This window comes from Mustelus asterias, chromosome 10 (assembly GCF_964213995.1).
Source record: "Mustelus asterias chromosome 10, sMusAst1.hap1.1, whole genome shotgun sequence".
Lineage (NCBI taxonomy): Eukaryota > Metazoa > Chordata > Chondrichthyes > Carcharhiniformes > Triakidae > Mustelus > Mustelus asterias.
The window spans coordinates 55,295,849-55,314,702 of NC_135810.1; the positions used below are offsets into that span (position 1 = coordinate 55,295,849).

Below are 18,854 nucleotides of genomic sequence, written 5' to 3' on the forward strand. Positions count from 1 at the left end.
AGGAAGAGGTCTGTCTCAACCCAAGTTCCAAATGAGCTGATAACTTGCCACTAATTGCTGGTCTTCCTGAAAAAAGGATACCTGATGCAAAATGAAAAAAAAACACTTTAATAAAATATTTGGAAACGATTTAAGAAAACAAGTCTAGTAACTGTTTCTGATATAATGCCAGTGGTAATCATGTGGAGAGTGGTGTCTAAGTATTCCCTGACGAGAGCAAAATGGCTGTTAAAAGAACTTAAAAGTGTTTGCACAAATGCATCAATTTTGTTCAGACCACGAATTAAACTGGTGGATTGGGCGTTTAAGAGAGAAATGCTGATATTTAATGTAGAAGAGGAACTTGAAGAAAATGTCTTTCACATTCCCAGATATCCTAAAACGCTTTATAGTTGATTCATTTCTTATGAACTGAGGTCACAAGAGGCATACATGATGGTTAATTTGTGCTCAGCAGAGTTGCACAAACAGTAATGAGAGGACTGGCCGGTGTTGTGTGTTTTTCGTGGTGTTGGGTAAAGAATCAAATATTCATTATGGAAACAGGAAACCTCACTTGCTCTTCTTTGAAATATGCAGCAAGATATTTTACGCACCACAGCAAGTAGATGGAAACTCAGTTTAACGTCTCCTCCAATATTCTGTGGGCAGGATTTTCCAATCCTGCCAGACATTGGAATTATTCAGTCCTGCCAAAAGTCAACAGGCTTTTGACCGGGCTGCCAAATCTCCCGCGGCGGGTCCTACTGTAACAGGGTGAGAAAAGCCCGGCTGCATCTCTGGCAGATTGACCAGTTGCAGCACATTTTCTACTCACTTTCTAGCTTTCGTTGCATCACAGGGACCGATAACATGGCCTGATGCCCCGCAGACCCAATGCTGGTGCGGATCGAAGGGGGGCTGTCACTTTACTTTGAGATCAACTCCATCTCACTGAGGAGCCAGTCTTGCCGGCATCTTTGGGCCCACACATCTCTTTAATGGCATAAATCATCCCCACCTCCAAAGAAGTTTCTAAGTGTGGGTGGATTGAGATCTGGTGGGATTTGCACCAAGTTTTCTGCCAGAGACCACATTTAGAAACGTTTTGGGAGAATTATGCCCAGTTTTTCAGGTTGATGTTCCACAGATCACAGATGTGAAATGTTAATTCTGTTTCTCTTTTCACAAATACTGCCAGATGTGCTAAGCATGTATAGCATTATTTTTCTTTACAGCATTTTATGGGTGAAATCTTCCCAAAAATGTAGCGTTAGCACAGGTGAAGCTTGTAGACTTCACAGCCAGCTTTTCTTGCCATATTGAACAACACCCTTTCCATTTTAAAAGGGGAAGTATGATTCACACTGTCAGCTGGAGGGGCCTAAAGATGTAGGCAAGGCAAGGCCAGGAATCCTGAGATTGGGATTCCATATTTAAATGGCCCCAATTTCCGACTTAAATAAAAAGGCCCCCCTCCTCTCCACACATGTTGAAGGGTGCATTACTGATCACAGCACCAGTGGGGACGGGGCAGATTGCAAACTGAGTCCTCGCTGGCACAAATCCCATTTCTGGCCGCTCGTGAGATTGACTGGCCATTAGAAGATTTGCGCCCACGATCAACAGGGCCATTAAATCGCGGCCTCTGTCTTTATTTTAGATTTCCAACATCCAAAGTACTTTGCTCTTGTAGCAAAAACAAACTTAGGGCAGTCCATTCAAGTGTAACTGAATTTTTAAACAGTGTGATAAGTATTAGTTACTTTTCTCTTAGGCTTTTCCTTTGAATACTGTATGTATGTGAGGCTAACGGATGAGAACAGAAATGGGCAGTGCCACAATCCTTCGTATGCTTTAATAACCTGCTCACACGCACCCTCAAACTTATACATTAATAAAGGCCAATTGGACAAAGACACTTAAAAGAGGCCTGGTATTATTTCACAAGGAGATAAATGCCTTCAAGAGGACAAAATTAGCAAAAAGCAGTAATTAGTTAAAAAGTACAATTTGACACAAGGACATATGAGCAGATTTAAAAATGACATGCTTGTTCACTTAATTTCACTTAAATTCCAGCTCTAACTCTGTTGCAACACACAGTGAAAAATGCCTATGTAAAATGCAGCAAGAAAATATTAATACAATACCAGCAAGGCTATGTCACAATAATTAGTATTTTTTATATAATGCTGATTTATTTTTTCAAATTGAAAAAACAAATGAATTGAAATTTGTATCAGTGAATGCTATCATCTAATCTACTGATGATCAAAATGTTTACATTGATTTTTTACTAGTATCAGTGTGTAAGGTAAGAAACAAACTAATGTTTGAAAACATCCTAAAGAAAGTCACAAATCTGTGCTGCCAGACATGGGGGAAATTGGGATTTTACGGCCTCGTTTGGGCCAGATTGTAAAATCCTGCCCGAGGCCAACGGAGATCTCCGTTCTGGTAGAGTTTTGGCCGGGGTTTGCACTGTTTCCACCTACTGCTGTCGGCCAGATTCTGTCCTTGTACTCACTGCTAATGGAATCTGCTTGTTAACAAGAGTGAATGTTCCAACCAGTTATGCAGAACAGTTACATAATAAATGCTCTAGTGCCAAATGACTAACAGGATGGGTTTGGGCAGGGGAGGGGGAAAATAATTAAGTGCTGAGTTGCAAGCATTATTAATAATTCATTCTAACAGATCTGTAGCAATGCTAATTATTGCACGTGTTGGTACTCATCCCAGACCCACACATGATTATGACTAGAACTGAAAAAGTTAAACCCATGGAAATCACTTTGATAGGGCTGTACTATAGGCCCCCAAATAGTCAGTGGGAAATTGAGGAGCAAATATGTAAGGAGATTACAGATAGCTCCAAGAAAAATAGAGTGGTAAATAGTAGGAGATTTTAACTTTCCCAACATTGACTGGGACAGCCATAGTATTAGAGGACTGGATGGAGAGAAATTTGTTGAGTGTATTCAGGAGGAATTTCTCATTCAGTATATGGATGGCCCAACTAGAGAGGGGGCAAAACTTGACCTCCTGTTGGGAAATAAGGAAGGGCAGGTGACAGAAGTGAGAGTGAGGGATCACTTTGGGACCAGTGATTATAATTCTATTAGTTTTAAGATAGCTTTGGAGAACGATAGGTCTGGCCCAAAAGTTTAAATTCTAAATTGGGTTAAGGCCAATTTTGATGGTATCAAGCAGGAATTTTCAAAAGTTAATTGGAGGAATCTGTGGGTAGGCAAAGGGACATTTGGTAAATGGGAGGCTTTCAAAAGTGTGTTAACCAGGGTTCAGAGTAAGCACATTCCTCTCAGAGTGAAGGGCAAGGCTGGCAGGAGTAGGGAACCCTGGATGACTTGGGATATTGAGGCCCTGGTCAAGAAGAAGGAGGCACATGACATGTATAGGCAGCTGGGATCAAGTGAATCCCTTGAAGAGTATAGGAAGTGTAGGAGTAGAGTTAAGAGAGAAATCAGGAGGGTGCAAAGGGGACACGAGATTGTTTTGGCAGATATGGCAAAGGAGAATCCAAAGAGGTTCTACAAATACATAAAGAGCAAAATGCCTATCACACAAATGACTAATGAGGTATATGAATTTCAGTGCTGGTGTGATGACACATATATTGGCCAGACATCATAATGACTGGCAGATCATGTCAAACAGCACACCCCTTCAGCTGTTTACAACAAAGAACTGACTGTACCCAACCAACCGTGCTTGCAAAATGCAAAACAGCGTCCAACATGATTCCAAGATTGTATAGCACATGCTAAACAACCTTGTTTGTGCTAAGAATTACATTAACAACTGATTTAAGAACAAAGAACAAAGAAAATTACAGCACAGGAACAGGCCCTTCGGCCCTCCAAGCCTGCACCGACCATGCTGCCTGACTTAACTAAAACCCCCTATGCTTCCGGGGACCATATCCCTCTATTCCCATCTCATTTATGTACTTGTCAAGATGCCCCTTAAAAGTCACTACCGTATCCGCTTCCACTACCTCCCTCGGCAACGAGTTCCAGGCACCCACCACTCTGTGTAAAAAATCTACCTCATACATCTCCTTTCAACCTTGCCCCTCGCACCTTAAACCTATGCCCCCTAGTAATTGACTCTTCCACCCTGGGAAAAAGCTTCTGACTATCCACTCTGTCCATGCCTCTCATAATTTTGTAGACTTCTATCAGGTCTCCCCATAACCTCCATCGCTCCAGTGAGAACAAACCAAGTTTCTCCAACCTCTCCTCATAGCTAATGCCCTCCATACCAGGCAACATCCTGGTAAATCTTTTCTGTACCCTCTCCAAAGCCTCCACATCCTTCTGGTAGTGTGGCGACCAGAATTGAACACTATATTCCAAGTGCGGCCTCATTAAGGTTCTATAAAGCGTCAACATGACTTGCTAATTTTTAAACTCAATACCCCGGCCGATGAAGGCAAGCATGCTGTATGCCTTCTTGACTACCTTCTCCACCTGCATTGCCACTTTCAGTGACCTGTGTACCTGTACACCCAGATCCCTTTGCCTATCAGTACTCTTAATGGTTCTGCCATTTACTGTATATTTCCTATCTGTATTAGACCTTCCAAAATGCATTACCTCACATTTGTCTGGATTAAACTCCATCTGCCATCTCTCCGCACAAGTCTCCAACTGATCTATATCCTGCTGTATCCTCTGATGGTCCTCATCGCTATCCACAAATCCACCAACCTTTGTGTCATCCGCAAACTTACTAATCAATCCAGTTACATTTTCCAAATCATTTATATATATTCCAAACAGCAAAGGTCCTAGCACTGATCCCTGAGGAACACCACTTGTCACAGCCCTCCATTCAGAAACGCACCCTTCCACTGCTACCCTCGGTCTTCTTTGACCGAGCCAGTTTTGTATCCACCTTGCCAGCTCACCTCTGATCCCATGCAACTTCACCTTCTGCACCAGTCTGCCATGAGGGACCTTGTCAAAGGCCTTACTGAAGTCCATGTAGACAACATCCATTGCCCTACCCTCATCAATCACCTTCGTCACTTCCTCGAAAAACTCGATCAAGTTCGTGAGACACGACCTCCCCTTCACAAATGTTGCCCCTCACTAATACATCCACTTATTTCCAAGTGGGAATAAATCCTGTCTCGAAGAATCCTCTCCAATAATTTCCCTACCACTGATGTAAGGCTCACCAGCCTGTAATTACCTGGATTATTCTTGCTACCGTTCTTAAACAAAGGAACAACATTGGTTATTCTCCAATCCTCTGGGACCTCCCCTGTTTTCATAGAATCATAGAAACCCTACAGTGCAGAAGGAGGCCATTCGGCCCATCGAGTCTGCACCGACCACAATCCCACCCAGGTCCTACCCCCACATGTTTTACCCGCTAAGCCCTCTAACCTACGCATCTCAGGATTCTAAGGGGCAATTTTTAACCTGGCCAATCAACCTAACCCGCACATCTTTGGACTGTGGGAGGAAACCGGAGCACCCGGGAGGAAACCCACGCAGACACGAGGAGAATGTGCAAACTCCACACAGACAGTGACCCGAGCCGGGAATCGAACCGGGGACCCTGGAGCTGTGAAGCAGCAGTGCTAACCACTGCGCTACCGTGCCGCCCCATTACATTAAATGAGAGCAGATTTCCACTCCATTTGACGAAGGAGCAGCGCTCCGAAAGCTAGTGGCGTTTGCTACCAAATAAACCTGTTGGACTTTAACCTGGTGTTGTTAGACTCCTTACTGTGTTTACCCCAGTCCAACGCCGGCATTTCCACATCATGACCTCCCCTGTAGCCAGTGAGGATACAAAGATTTCTCTCAAGGCCCCAGCAATTTCCTCTCTTGCCTTTCTCAGTATTCTGGGGTATATCCCATCAGGCCCTGGAGACTTGTCTACCTTGATGTTTCTCAAGAATCCTTTTTGATCTCAACATGACTCAAACTATCTACACATCCTTTCCCAGACTCATCATTCACCAAGTCCTTCTCTTTGGTGAATACTGATGCAAAGTACTCATTTAATACCTCGCCCATTTCCTCTGGCTCCACACATAGATTCCCTTCCTTGTCCTCGAGTGGGCCAACCCTCTCTCTGGCCACCCTCTTGCTCTTTATACATGTGTAAAAAGCCTTGGGATTTTCCTTAATCCTGCTTGCCAATGCTTTTTCATGACCCCTTTTAGCTCTTCTTACTCCTTGCTTAAGTTTCTTTCTACTTTCCTTGTATTCCACACTTGCTTCGTGTGTTCCCAGCCTCCTAGCTTTGACAAATGCTTCCTTTTTCTCTTTGACTAGGCTCACAACATCTCTCGTTATCCAAGGTTCCCAAAACTTGCCATACTTATCCTTCATCCTTACAGGAATGTGCCAGTCCTGAATCCCTATCAACTTACACTTGAAAACCTCCCACATGTCAGATGTTGATTTGCCCTCAAACATCTGCCCCCAATCAACATTCTTCAGTTCCTGTGTAATATTGTTGTAATTAGCCTTCCCCCAGTTTAGCACCTTAACTTGAGGACTACACTTATCTTTATCCAGCAGTAAAGCTTACTAAATTGTGGTCGCTGTTCCCGAACTGCTCCCCTATTGAAACATCGACCACCTGGCCGGGCTCATTCCCCAATACCAGGTCCAGTATGGCCCCTTCCCTAAGTTGGACTATCTACATACTGTTTCAGGAAGCCCTCCTGGATGCTCCTTACAAACTCTGCCCCATCCATGCCCCTAACACTAAGTGAGTCCCAGTCAATATAGGGGAAATAAAAATCTCCCACCACAACAACCCTGTTACTTTTACACCTTGCCAAAATCTGCCTACACCTCTGTTCCTCAATCTCCCGCTGGCAGTTGGGTGGCCTATAGTAAACCCCCAACATTGTGACTACACTTTTCCTATTCCTGAGCTCTACGCATATTGCCTCGCTGTATGAGCCCTCCGAGGTGTCGTCCCGGAGTACAATGCTACTTACAAAAGGCTATGCCAGAAGATATTACTACAAATGAACATAATTGGAAAGGAACAATTCCTCTTTGACATTGTGCAAGTTTTAAATTTTACAACACCTTTCCTCATGTATTGCTTTTCATGCAGTGAAACGCCCATACTACACGAACTGTGGATAAATATAACTGGTATACATGCAGAAAGGTTTTACATTTAAGCATGCAGTGCCCCAGTCATGATTCAAATTATGAATTAGTAAAATAAATTAACAGAATAAATGACTAAGAATACTTACCACCTTCTAAGATCCAAAACCTTGCGCTGTTTCATTTCTTCCAAAACCGTATATGGAGAGGAATCATTGTTTTTTTTGTTGTGTTTCTCTAATGGTTTCATCTTCTTTGCATTTTGTTTCTTTAAGCTACCTGCAAACAAACAAAGTTCTTTTTCATGGGTGCAACAAAGCAACTGAAGTGAAATTTATATGGGTTTGGATCACTTTGAAGCTTTAGCCAGCCAAGCATCCAACAGTAGATGGAACATGAACTGTAATGGAAACCAAGATTTAAAAAAAACATGCAGTGTATAAAATCATGGGCAAATCAATCAGATACTAAATTTATTAAATGTAATCTTACGATACAATTTTTAAAAAATAGACTTCAGTGGTAAGTGAGCTGTTACATCACATCTAACTTTTATATAGCATTTGCATTCTGTTGATTAATATTGCTAATCTTACAATCAGGAAGCTTGCCATTAGAAACTGTCTCACTCAAAAAGAAATGAGTGTTCACTCAAATAGAATGGTCTAGAATGATCAATAACAAACAATGGTTACAAAAAAAATCTATTCTGGAGAATATTAAACCAAATTGAGATTTTTGAAACAAGTCAAATTATATTTTCCACAGATCTAATGAAAACTCAGAAACAAGACCTTAGTTGTGCAAAGAATTTCTGCTCTGTAGCCACGGTACAGAACAGAGTTAGGATATTTCCAAGAGTTGTGTGTCATACAGTTGAATATTTAATCCATTTAATAATTGTGTTTCTTAATATTTTAGAGATTTTTTAAAATTTAGGACCATGACTTGTAATCATAACATGATTTATATCTTGTTATCCTACTTTCCCAGGTGGAAAGACAGCCATGTCCCAATGAGTTGGTGGGTGATCTTTCTTTCCCATGACAATGAAATGGGTCTCCTTGTAGTATTGCTCCACAGCAACATATGCTATACTGTGATATTAATGGTGTAAATTCACTTTTCACCACTTCCTGGCATTACACATTTAGACTTCAACAGACTACACAACCATTGCACCTGCTCTGTCATTTCCCACCCCCAACACCCTGTACTAATTCCTGTTTTAATTTTATTTCAATTCTCATTACAATCAACAAACTTCATGCAATCTTCATGCAGGAAAAATATGAGACAGTGTGCAAAAGTGTAAAGAGGATTTTGACAATACTGTGCCTTTAAGAAATGTATTATATCATGTTTCTTTTGCAGTATGTTTCTTAAGCATTTGGTTCTATTCAGCCGGTGCCACCTTGTCTGTAACTGGCAGCCCCTGTTGATACTGCAGAAGCATAACTGACCTTAATTGCTAAAGTCTAGACTAATACAGTTCTGTTATTTTAGTGTTTTCTCCTGGGGTTTTTCAAAGTAGGGCTTGATTAGGTTGATTGACAGGGAAAATCATGTGACTGGGCTGGGTTAGTTTTACACAGAGAAGTCAAGTCAGTTGCTGCTTTGGGATTGTTAAAAGTGCCTCTCTTTCTCTCTCTAGATTTGGAGACTGGGATCCGTCAGGAAATAAGCGTCTTTCTCTGAAGTTCTGTTTTTTGGGAGTCAGGAGAGAGGTGTCTTTCTGTATCTGTCAATAGGAGTTAAAATGCTGGAAACATAGCACCCACATGAGCATCTGTTTTTGTACTAACTGAGTCTGAAGAAAAATGTATGTCTGTGGGGATTTGCTTACATTGGAACTATAGAGATAATTAAGAGTTATACCTTGTCATGCTTAAGTATTTCAATCGGTAAAAGTTATGCTAATTTGTTACATTTTAATTATGTTGTTAAATATTGTTTTAATAAAAGCTTCCCACTGGGTCAATCAAATCATACCTGGAACAAAATACCTTACGCTCACCCTTATGCTCAAATCAAAAAAGATTGGAAGTCTAGAACTGATACAAAAAGTGACATACAGCACAGAAGAAAGACAATTACTCAAAAACAGCACCATCAAGGCCCTTAGAAGTTTAATACAAAACACGTATACATTAATGAATGGTTGTATTTAACTATCATGGCTGCAAAGTAGAATTAACTTTAGTTGGAAAATTAGGTTTGACAACACATCTGGAAACCGCTGAAGAAATCTACTTTGATATTGAGGTTGAAATTATAACAGGGCATTACTGCCCTATTTCTATGCCTTTTGTTGTCATAGAATCCCTACAGTGCAGAAGGAAGCCATTCAGCCCATTGAGTCTGCACTGATTCTCTGAAAGAGCACATTACACAGGCCCACCCCCCAATGCCCTATCCCCGTAACCCCACATCTTTCTCTACACCCTAGCTATGACTGTAACACTACATTCTGCACTCTCTCGTTTCCTTCTCTATGCACGGTATGTTTTGTATAGCGCACAAGAAACAATACTTTTCACTGTATACTAATCCATGTGACAATAATACATCAAATCAAATCACTAATCCTCCTAACCTACACATTTTTGGACACTAAGGGGCAATTTACCATAGAATCCCAACAGTGCAGAAGGAGGCCATTCAGCCCATCAAGTCTGCACCAACAACAATCTCACCCAGGCCCTATCCCCAAAACCCCATGTATTTACCCTACTAATCCCCCTGACACTAAGGGTCAATTTGGCATGGCCAATCCACCTAACCTGCACATTTTTGGAGTGTGGGAGGAAACTGGAGCATCCAGAGGAAACCTACGCAGACACATGGAGAATGTGCAAACTCCACATTGACAATCCCCCGAGGCTGTAATTGAACCCAGTCCCTGGAGCTAAGAGACAGCAGAGCTAACTAACGTGCCACCGTGCTGCCCTCTGATCCCTTATGATGCCTGTAGAGACCAGTAACTTTTAAAAAGAAATTTGAACTATTAGTTAACAGCTGAAAGGATAACACGACAAAATTTCATATCAATTTTACTGTAACAGACTAAAACACTTTTAACTAAACACTATTGTATTTTTACTATAGAACAGAACTTTCCCTTTTAGTTTTGACACAACTGAAAAACCCTCTTCACAGATATATTTCACACTGTCCCTTAAATAGACATTCATTTCAGAATCAGTCCAAAGAGTTTCTGAGCTCCTGAGAGTTTACTTTGGTTCTTTTCCTTTCCTACCCTGAACTTTTAACCCCAGAAATGTCTTTCATTGGAGCTTGCCCTCCAGCGCAAACTAGACAAACCTCCCAGCCTCATTTCAAACACTCATAAATCTGGTCATCCAATCACAAGTTCCCATTTGCATTCCTGTGTGGTGAACCAAAGACTTTTGGCCTCTAGCTGGTCCCCCTCTCCCGAATCCTGGCAGATGGCCGATATCTGAGAGTTTTCAGGAATATCGGAGAAACCTTTATCCTCTCACAACCCATTTTCATGGCAATGTGAATCACATGGGCCTTCCTGGTAGAAACACTGATAAATATCCATGAGACCCCCAAAAAAATCTGTTTAATCTTGGAAGTAAATGGACAGTTTAAAGCACAACTATTTACAACCTGATATTCTCAGCACCATCCTAGTACTTTGGAAACTAGCAGTCTAACCACTGTTAGCATACAAGCTGCTGCAATTGTCTCGAAGCGTGAACATTTTATACCTCCTTTCCAGCAAAGAACCTAGGGGTCCCTTTAATCTTTAAACAGCCATATCACTCATATCTGTTGTTAGGCAGACTTTAGAACAGGTCACATGATCCCTATTGCTTCCCACAGCATGTTTGGTGGTGGGCAAGCATTTAATCACTTTCCCACCTCCAGGCCAATAAAGTTCATGGCGGAAGGCCTATGGGGATCTTCACATCCAGCCAGTTAAGGCTCTTTATGTGGCCAATTAATTCCCACACAAGGACCTCATTTTGCGGGGGGGCTCACCATGCAAAAGAGCATGATAAAGGGGGAAGGCACTCTGAAAACAACTCCCTGCCTTTCTTTCTGAATCCCCCACCTTGCCATGATCCCCTGCACGCAATCCCTTCCCACCTTCAGTCACTTGTGGCCAAGGATCCAGCAGTGATACTAGGCATTGATAGGTATTGTACCAGCAGTAGCTGGTGGCATTGCTATTCAAGGGAGCTGCTGGCCTCTGATTGGTTGGCTTCTCTCAGTGGGTGGGGATCTCCCTGACCCTCGAGCAATGACCCACTACTGGTTTATCAAATGTCTGAATGATACATGATGTAGTGGGTCTTCCCAAAAGGATCAGATGTGGGGCTCACGCTGGCTTGTCAGCTAGCAAACTAGAATTGTCTTCATAACATTCCATCTCAAACATAATATTCTCATAAACCACGTTTTTGTAAACTTTTATTTTTTTAGGCTCAGTGCTAACCAAAGTAAAACATTTATTTCACATCAAAATTATACAATATCTTTCGACTATTGTCCAGGTATTTCTCAGTAACATGCTAAAAATTCCAATTATCTTGTGACATTGAAGCTTATAACCATAGCCCATACTTACTGAGATGTTCCTAAAGGATGTTATAATAGGCATTGGGATTGCTGACAATGTGACAGGAATTTAACTGCAATGAAAAGCACCATGGGCTGATATATAATTGTATTTTCTTTTAATTATTACCATATTCAGCATACTTGAGGACTAATCATTCCTAATATCATCACAACTACATATATAGCTCAGACTTCAGTAGTTTTAACAGCACACACATTATATTCTGCGAGCTACAAAAAAAATTTTCCGTAGCTACATTTTGGTCACATGAACTTTGAGGGAGGAAAGTGCTCTGTTCTCCAGTTATTAAGCTTTAATTCTTCTGAGAAATTAAGAAACAACATTCATGTAGGGAAAATCTTTTAACTCTAATTCAGTTTAGTAATTTGCACCACAGCAACAGGAATTCTTCCTTTTCTGAGCATTTCAAGTATCTTGTTTACAACACATCTATTTAACAATTGCCACTAGACTGAAAGGACACTCTTCCTCAGGATGATATCTCCATGTTTTCAATTACAAGAATACTGGTTGAATTCCATCGTGTTAATTCTTTATCAATTGATGGCAATTCCTTTTCCAGTTCAATCTAGAAACATGTTTTGGCTTTTGATTTGTTTTTCAGTGAAGTTGCTGTAGTTTCAAAGCAAATAATTTTGGAACTCAAGTACTTCAACTGCTGGGTTGCTAGATTATGGATGTGTAATTCCCATAATGAATTTGAAAAGACTGTGCTCATGCAATATATTGATATTACGCATAGGTTTGTAACCATCCTATATCAGCTGTAACAAGCCATGATAATAACAAATGGCTGCTATGAACAACCCAGTTATCAAAATATCAAATAAAATGTTCTGGCATTCTACATATGCCAATAGTGTAAGTACTGAGAAAACCAATGATGATTACACGATTTAGGAAGACAATGGACGTAATTCTCCCATTTTGAGACTAAATTCCATGGCAGGGTGGGAATATGGAGTGTTTCTCGCTGCGGCAGCTGATGGTAAAATACATCAAATCTTCCAGCCCCAACTTTATTAATTATGCAACTGAGTGAATTACACCATCTTCAGTGCCGAGGCAGGTCTGGACAGCATGTAACCCACCATCATATCTGGGTGCCTTATTTAAAAGGCACCTGACATCCCCATTGTTGGCAACAATTGCATAAGATGTCAGGAAGGGGAGGTAAAGGTCAAGTCCCCAAGTTCAATGACAACTCTCTGGGCATTCTCCTCGACCATGTTGAGGCCAGGAGGAACGTTTTATTCCCAGTATATGGATGGAAGAGGCCTAGCAGGGAGACAAACCCAGCATGGAGGCAGTTGGCCAAAGGGGGGAGACCAGGCGTTGGCACTGAAGAAACGAGCAGCCTCCACATCACATGCATATATGAGCCTTCCCCTTGCATGTGGATGTGCTCTGCACTCTGTAGGTAGCTGGTCCACAACTCTGCCCAATTTGCTCCAGTGATGATATGCCACACAGAAGTAGGCCATCTTACAAAGGGGGAGTGCGGATTAATCTGAAGTGCAGTGAACCTATGTAACATGCAACTCCTCTCAAACATTCTCTTCTTTGACTAGGAGAAGTTCTGATATAACCAGGGGAATCATGAAAAGATCAGAGGGGGTCTACTGTGCCACAAGCTCTTCACTGAGTACGAGGAAAGAGTCTTGGAGCTCCTGTGCACCGAACAGGACAGAGCCATTGGTGATGCAGAGCTGGGTCTTTGAACTCCACCTAGTAAGGATGCTCCCATTGAATGGGGACCTAGGGTCGAGTGTGCCTCAAGCTCCATCTTAGAAGTACTTGATGCAGTCACTGGCACTATCCCATCTCATTTACAGGTGCGTCTAGGAAGTGACCAAGGTCAGAGGAGGAAGAGAAGGAGGACTCCTTCCCTACTCCAACCTCAAAACCAGCCCAGAATTGGCCTTGCTAAATTGCCCCTTGGTGTGCAAAGATGTGTAGGTTAAGTGGATTAGCCATGGTAAATGCATGAGATTATGAGGATAGGGTGGAGAGGAGGACTTGGGTGGAATGCTCTTTTGGAGAGTTGGTGCCGATTCGATGGACCAAACTGAATAACCCCATTTCCTCAAACTCTATCTGCTACCTTGCTGCCCGGTCACTTAACATGTCTTTATCCCTTTGCAGGCTCAGGGTACCCTCACGCTCACTTTTCCACCTAGCCTTGTATTGTCAGCAAACTTAGATACATTACACAGTCTCTTTATCTAAATTATTAATATAGATTATGAATAAAGACCTAAGCATTGATCCCGGCATCACCCCACAAGTATCAACCTGCCAACTCTAAAAATAATGCAATTATTCCCACTCTGTTTTCTATCATTTAACCAATCCTCTGTATCTGCAAATGCATTGCCCCTGGAGCCCTTATCTTGTGCAACAACCTTTCACATTGCACCTAATCAAATGCTTTTTGAATATCCTAACATACTAAATCTATTAGTTCCCTTTATTTACCCTGCTAATTACATAAAGTCATACAAATTATTACAGCACAGAAGCAGGCCATTTGGCCATTGAGTCCATACTGACTTTCTACTGACCAATCCATTCAGTCCCATTCCTTTGCTCTTTCCCAAAGCCTTGTAGGTTAATTTCCCTCAAGTGCCCATCCAATATCCTTTTGAAATCACTGATCATCGCAACGCTTCAACCACAATGGTAGGCAGGTTGTGTGGCAAGTCATTACCACACACTGCTCAAAAAAGATTCTCACTCACATTCCCCCTACCACATCTCTTGCCATAAACTTAAATCTGTGTTCCTTAGCCTACTATCAGGGAATGGGAATAGATTTTCTTTGCCAACCTTATATAAACATCATAATCTTGCATTCCTCTTGTCACAACTTCCCTCAATCTCCTTTGTTCCCAGAAGAAATAGTCCAGCTTGGAGTCATAGAGTTTTACTGCACAAAAAGAAGCTCTTTGGCCCATCGTGTCTGCTCCAGTCATGAAGCATCTTTCTATTCTAATCCTATTTTCCCGAACTTGGTGCGTAGCCTTGTTTGCTATGACGTTTTAAGTTTTTCTCCAACCTAACCTTGAAGCTAAAACTCTTCATACTTGGAACCATTCTAGTAAAACTCCTTTGCACCATCTGAAGGACTCTCTCATCCTTCCTAAATTGTGGTGACCAGAACTGAAGACAACATTCCAGTTGTGGCCTAACCAGAACTTTAAAAGATTTAGTATATCCTCAGAAATTCTTAACAGATTTGTCAAATGCAATTTCCCTTTTATAAAACCATGTTAACTCTGCTTAATCATATGAAGATTTTGTAAATGCCATTACCACTTCCTTAATAATTAATTCCAGCAAATTCCCAATAAATTACATTAAGCTAACTGGTCTATAGTTCCTCAATTTTTCTCCCCCTTCCTTTTTGAATGGCAGAGATCACATTGCTATCTTCCAATCCACTGGAATCTTTCCCTAGGGAATTCTGGAAGACCACAACCAGGGCACCCACTCTCACTGTCGTCAACTCTTTTTAGAATCTCCACTTGTAAGCCATCAGGACCAGAGGATTTGTCCACTTTTAATCCCAGTTTTTAGTTTTTCCAGTACTTTTTTTTACTGATATTAATTACTTTAAATCTGAGTAGACCTTTGGTTCCCCACTATCCATGGTATGTTAATGACTTCTACTGTGAAGAAAGATGGAAAATACTTTGTAACATCTCTGCCATTTCTGTATCGTGCATTATAATTTATCCTGTTTCAGCCTAAAAGGCACCCACATTTACATTTGCTACTCACTTTTTACATACTTGGAGAAGCTCTTACAATCTGGTCATATATTTCTTGCTTGTTTACTCTCGTATTCTATTTTCTCCCTCATCGTCAATTACTGGTTTCTAAAGCTCTTCCAATCCTTAGGTTTACCACTCTCTTGGCAACAGTGTAAGCTTCATCTTTTAATCTAAAAATTATCCTTAAACTCTTTTGTTAGTCATGAATGGATTACTGCACAGTTTTTAATTTCTCTGTGGAATTGTATATTAGTTGAAATTTATGAAATAGTTTAAATATTTTCTATTGTTTATCTACCATCATAATATATCTAATTTCCCAATCTATATTTGCTGATTTACTTTTCATACCGTTAATTCAACATTTCTGACATATGTAGCTTACTCTTGAACTGAAGGTGAAATTCCACCATATTACAATGACTCTTCCTCAAAGAATCCATTACAAAGAGATTTCTAATTAACCCTATCTCCTTACGCCAGTTAAGATCTTAAATATCTCGGAAACAATGCATTCCATGAGCTCACCCTCAAAACTACTTTTGCCAATTTATTCAGACTATAAGATTATATTGCATTGCCTTTGTTACAACCTCTTCTTTTCTTTATTAATACTCTGTCCAATAGTATGGTAAGTTGCACTGGTGTTCTCTATCCCTTCTTATTTCCACAAACTAATTCTACTTGCTGCCCTCCAAGCCAACATCATTCCTCACTACAGTCCTTATCCCACTCTTTATCAGGGCTATTCATGCTCCTTTTCCATTTTGTCTGTCTTTTCAAAATGTCAAGTATCCTGGAACATTTATTTTCCAACTTTAATCCCCATGCAATCAGGTTTCTAAAATGACAACTGGATAAAACCCATTTAAATCTATTTACTCCATTAATTTGTCTACCTTGTTATAAATATATCTTTCAGGCAAGTTTAACTTCTTTAACATTTTCGCCTGATTTGATCTTATTCACTGATGCCCAATAACCTTTAAACTCTTTGTTCCTTCCTGTGATACTCTGGGACGAATGTTCCCATACTGCCTGCCACAAGAATCATAGCAGGTGAGGGGCAGACCACGGAAAGGTTTGTTGACCTCAGGCAGGATTTTCCAGTTTCAGGGCGAGCGTGGCCAGAAAATCTCGCCCTCTGTTTATAATTACCCAAATTGCTACATTGTTCTATGTTCTGACTTTTCTTCTTAGATTCATAATTTTCATCTAAACCCCAACTTTAAAGCTTCATCAATAGCCGATTTATTCAATTCATGAGGAAATGGTTTAAGTGGAACCCGCTCCAAAGGAACAGCTCCCTCTTTTTTCAGCATTGGAGTCATATTTCAAAACCCTTGGCTCTACATCACAGGCTCGGCTATACATTCAACTTTCTGATTTGTTTCACTCCTGTCTTTTTGCGCATAGTAAGAAGTTTAACAACACCAGGTTAAAGTCCAACAGGTTTATTTGGTAGCAAAAGCCACACAAGCTTTCGGAGCTCCAAGCCCCTTCTTCAGGTGAGTCCTGGTGACCTGGTGTTGTTAAACTTCTTACTGTGTTTACCCCAGTACAACGCTGGCATCTCCACATCATTTTTGCGCATAGTCCAGGGAGCATTCCAGAGATTAACTTTGAGGCTCTGCTTAGGTGGCATAGTGGTTAGCACTGCTGCGTCACAGCACCAGGGACCCAGGTTTGATTCCCGACTTGGGTCACTGTCTGTGCGGAGTCTGCACGTTCTCCCTGTGTCTGTGTGGGTTTCCTCCGGGTGCTCCGGTTTCCTCCCACAGTCCAAATGACTTGGTGGTTAGTTGAATTGGCCATGCTAAATTCTCCCTTAGTGCACCCAAACAGGCGCTGGAGTATGGCGACTAGGAGATTTTCACAGTAACTTCATTGCAGTGTTAATGTAAGCCTACTTGTGACACTAATAAACTTACCACTCCTTATATTCTCTTGGCAGAGCCTCATTCCTTGTTCTACTTAAGTCGCCTGTTCCGAGATGGATCATTACAACTGGATCCTCTCTGTCCCATTCAAAGTTTTTCTCCAGCTGTGAGATGATGTCCACCACACTGGCACCAGGGAGCACAACCTTTGGAGCTCCTGGCCACAGCTACAGAGACCAGTATCTTTCTCCCTAACTATAATGAGCCCTATCACATTCCTTTTCACTCCCTCCACTTGAATACATTCCTGTAACATGGAGCTAAAATCAATTGCTCATCCACCCTGCAAACCTTGCTGCATCCGCACAGGCAGCAAGAACCTCATATTTGTTGGATAAGAGCTGCCAGGTTCAGTAACAGAGATGTTTTACAGTATATTACAAATCAATTTCAGATCAAGATCCCTACTGCACAGCTATAAGATATCACTTTTGCACATCAGCCATCCTTTAGCTCAGCCTTTGAAAGTTCCTACATTTATGCTAATTAGTGTTGAATTCTGGATAGAACATAGAACATAGAACATAGAAAGTCACAGCACAAACAGGCCCTTCGGCCCACAAGTTGCGCCGATCACATCCCCACCTCTAGGCCTATCTATAGCCCTCAATCCCATTAAATCCCATGTACTCATCCAGAAGTCTCTTAAAAGACCCCAACGAGTTTGCCTCCACCACCACCGACGTCAGCCGATTCCACTCACCCACCACCCTCTGAGTGAAAAACTTACCCCTGACATCCCCCCTGTACCTACCCCCCAGCACCTTAAACCTGTGTCCTCTCGTAGCAACCATTTCAGCCCTTGGAAATAGCCTCTGAGAGTCCACCCTATCCAGACCCCTCAACATCTTGTAAACCTCTATCAGGTCACCTCTCATCCTTCGTCTCTCCAGGGAGAAGAGACCAAGCTCCCTCAACCTATCCTCATAAGGCATGCCCCCCAATCCAGGCAACATCCTTGATACACGTAGGTTTGTCAAGTGGACCCAAGCCGCTGAAAGCTGGGGTTACATGGACCACAATTGATTTTATTTAGGATCCTTATGGTAAAGAAGCAAAGATTGTCATCACATTAATCTGGGCTGATTTATAACAGAAGGAAACAGAACAATGCACTAAATAACAGCATTTTACACCTTTTCTTCGGAGCACCCAGAAAAAAAACCTACCTAAATTCCTAATAAGCACCATTTTAGTAGAAAAATGGATGCAACTTGTAAAGGTAACAAGCTGACAGACAGTAGAACAAGCACTGAAAATCTCAATACATGATACATGTTTTGTTTCTAATGCTAAACATTCACCTCAGGTTCTGTGTGACTAGCCAATCCTATAACAAAATAATACCAAGTTCTGCACAAATTAAAATGTGCCTTTATCTGCCCAACATCAAGGCAAAAATAGTTGGTAGAACTTTCCCATAATT

The 18,854-nt window shown here is 41.4% G+C and overlaps 1 protein-coding gene across 1 annotated transcript in view; it reads right to left on the reverse strand.

Moving 5' to 3' along the window:
• Positions 1 to 18,854, reverse strand: part of ercc5 (excision repair cross-complementation group 5) — a 119,266-nt gene that overhangs the window by 86,662 nt on the left and 13,750 nt on the right. The window contains exon 3 of the mRNA XM_078221430.1: positions 7,247 to 7,376. Coding sequence (XP_078077556.1) covers positions 7,247 to 7,376 — 130 coding nt within the window. The remainder of the gene's footprint in view (positions 1 to 7,246; positions 7,377 to 18,854) is intronic.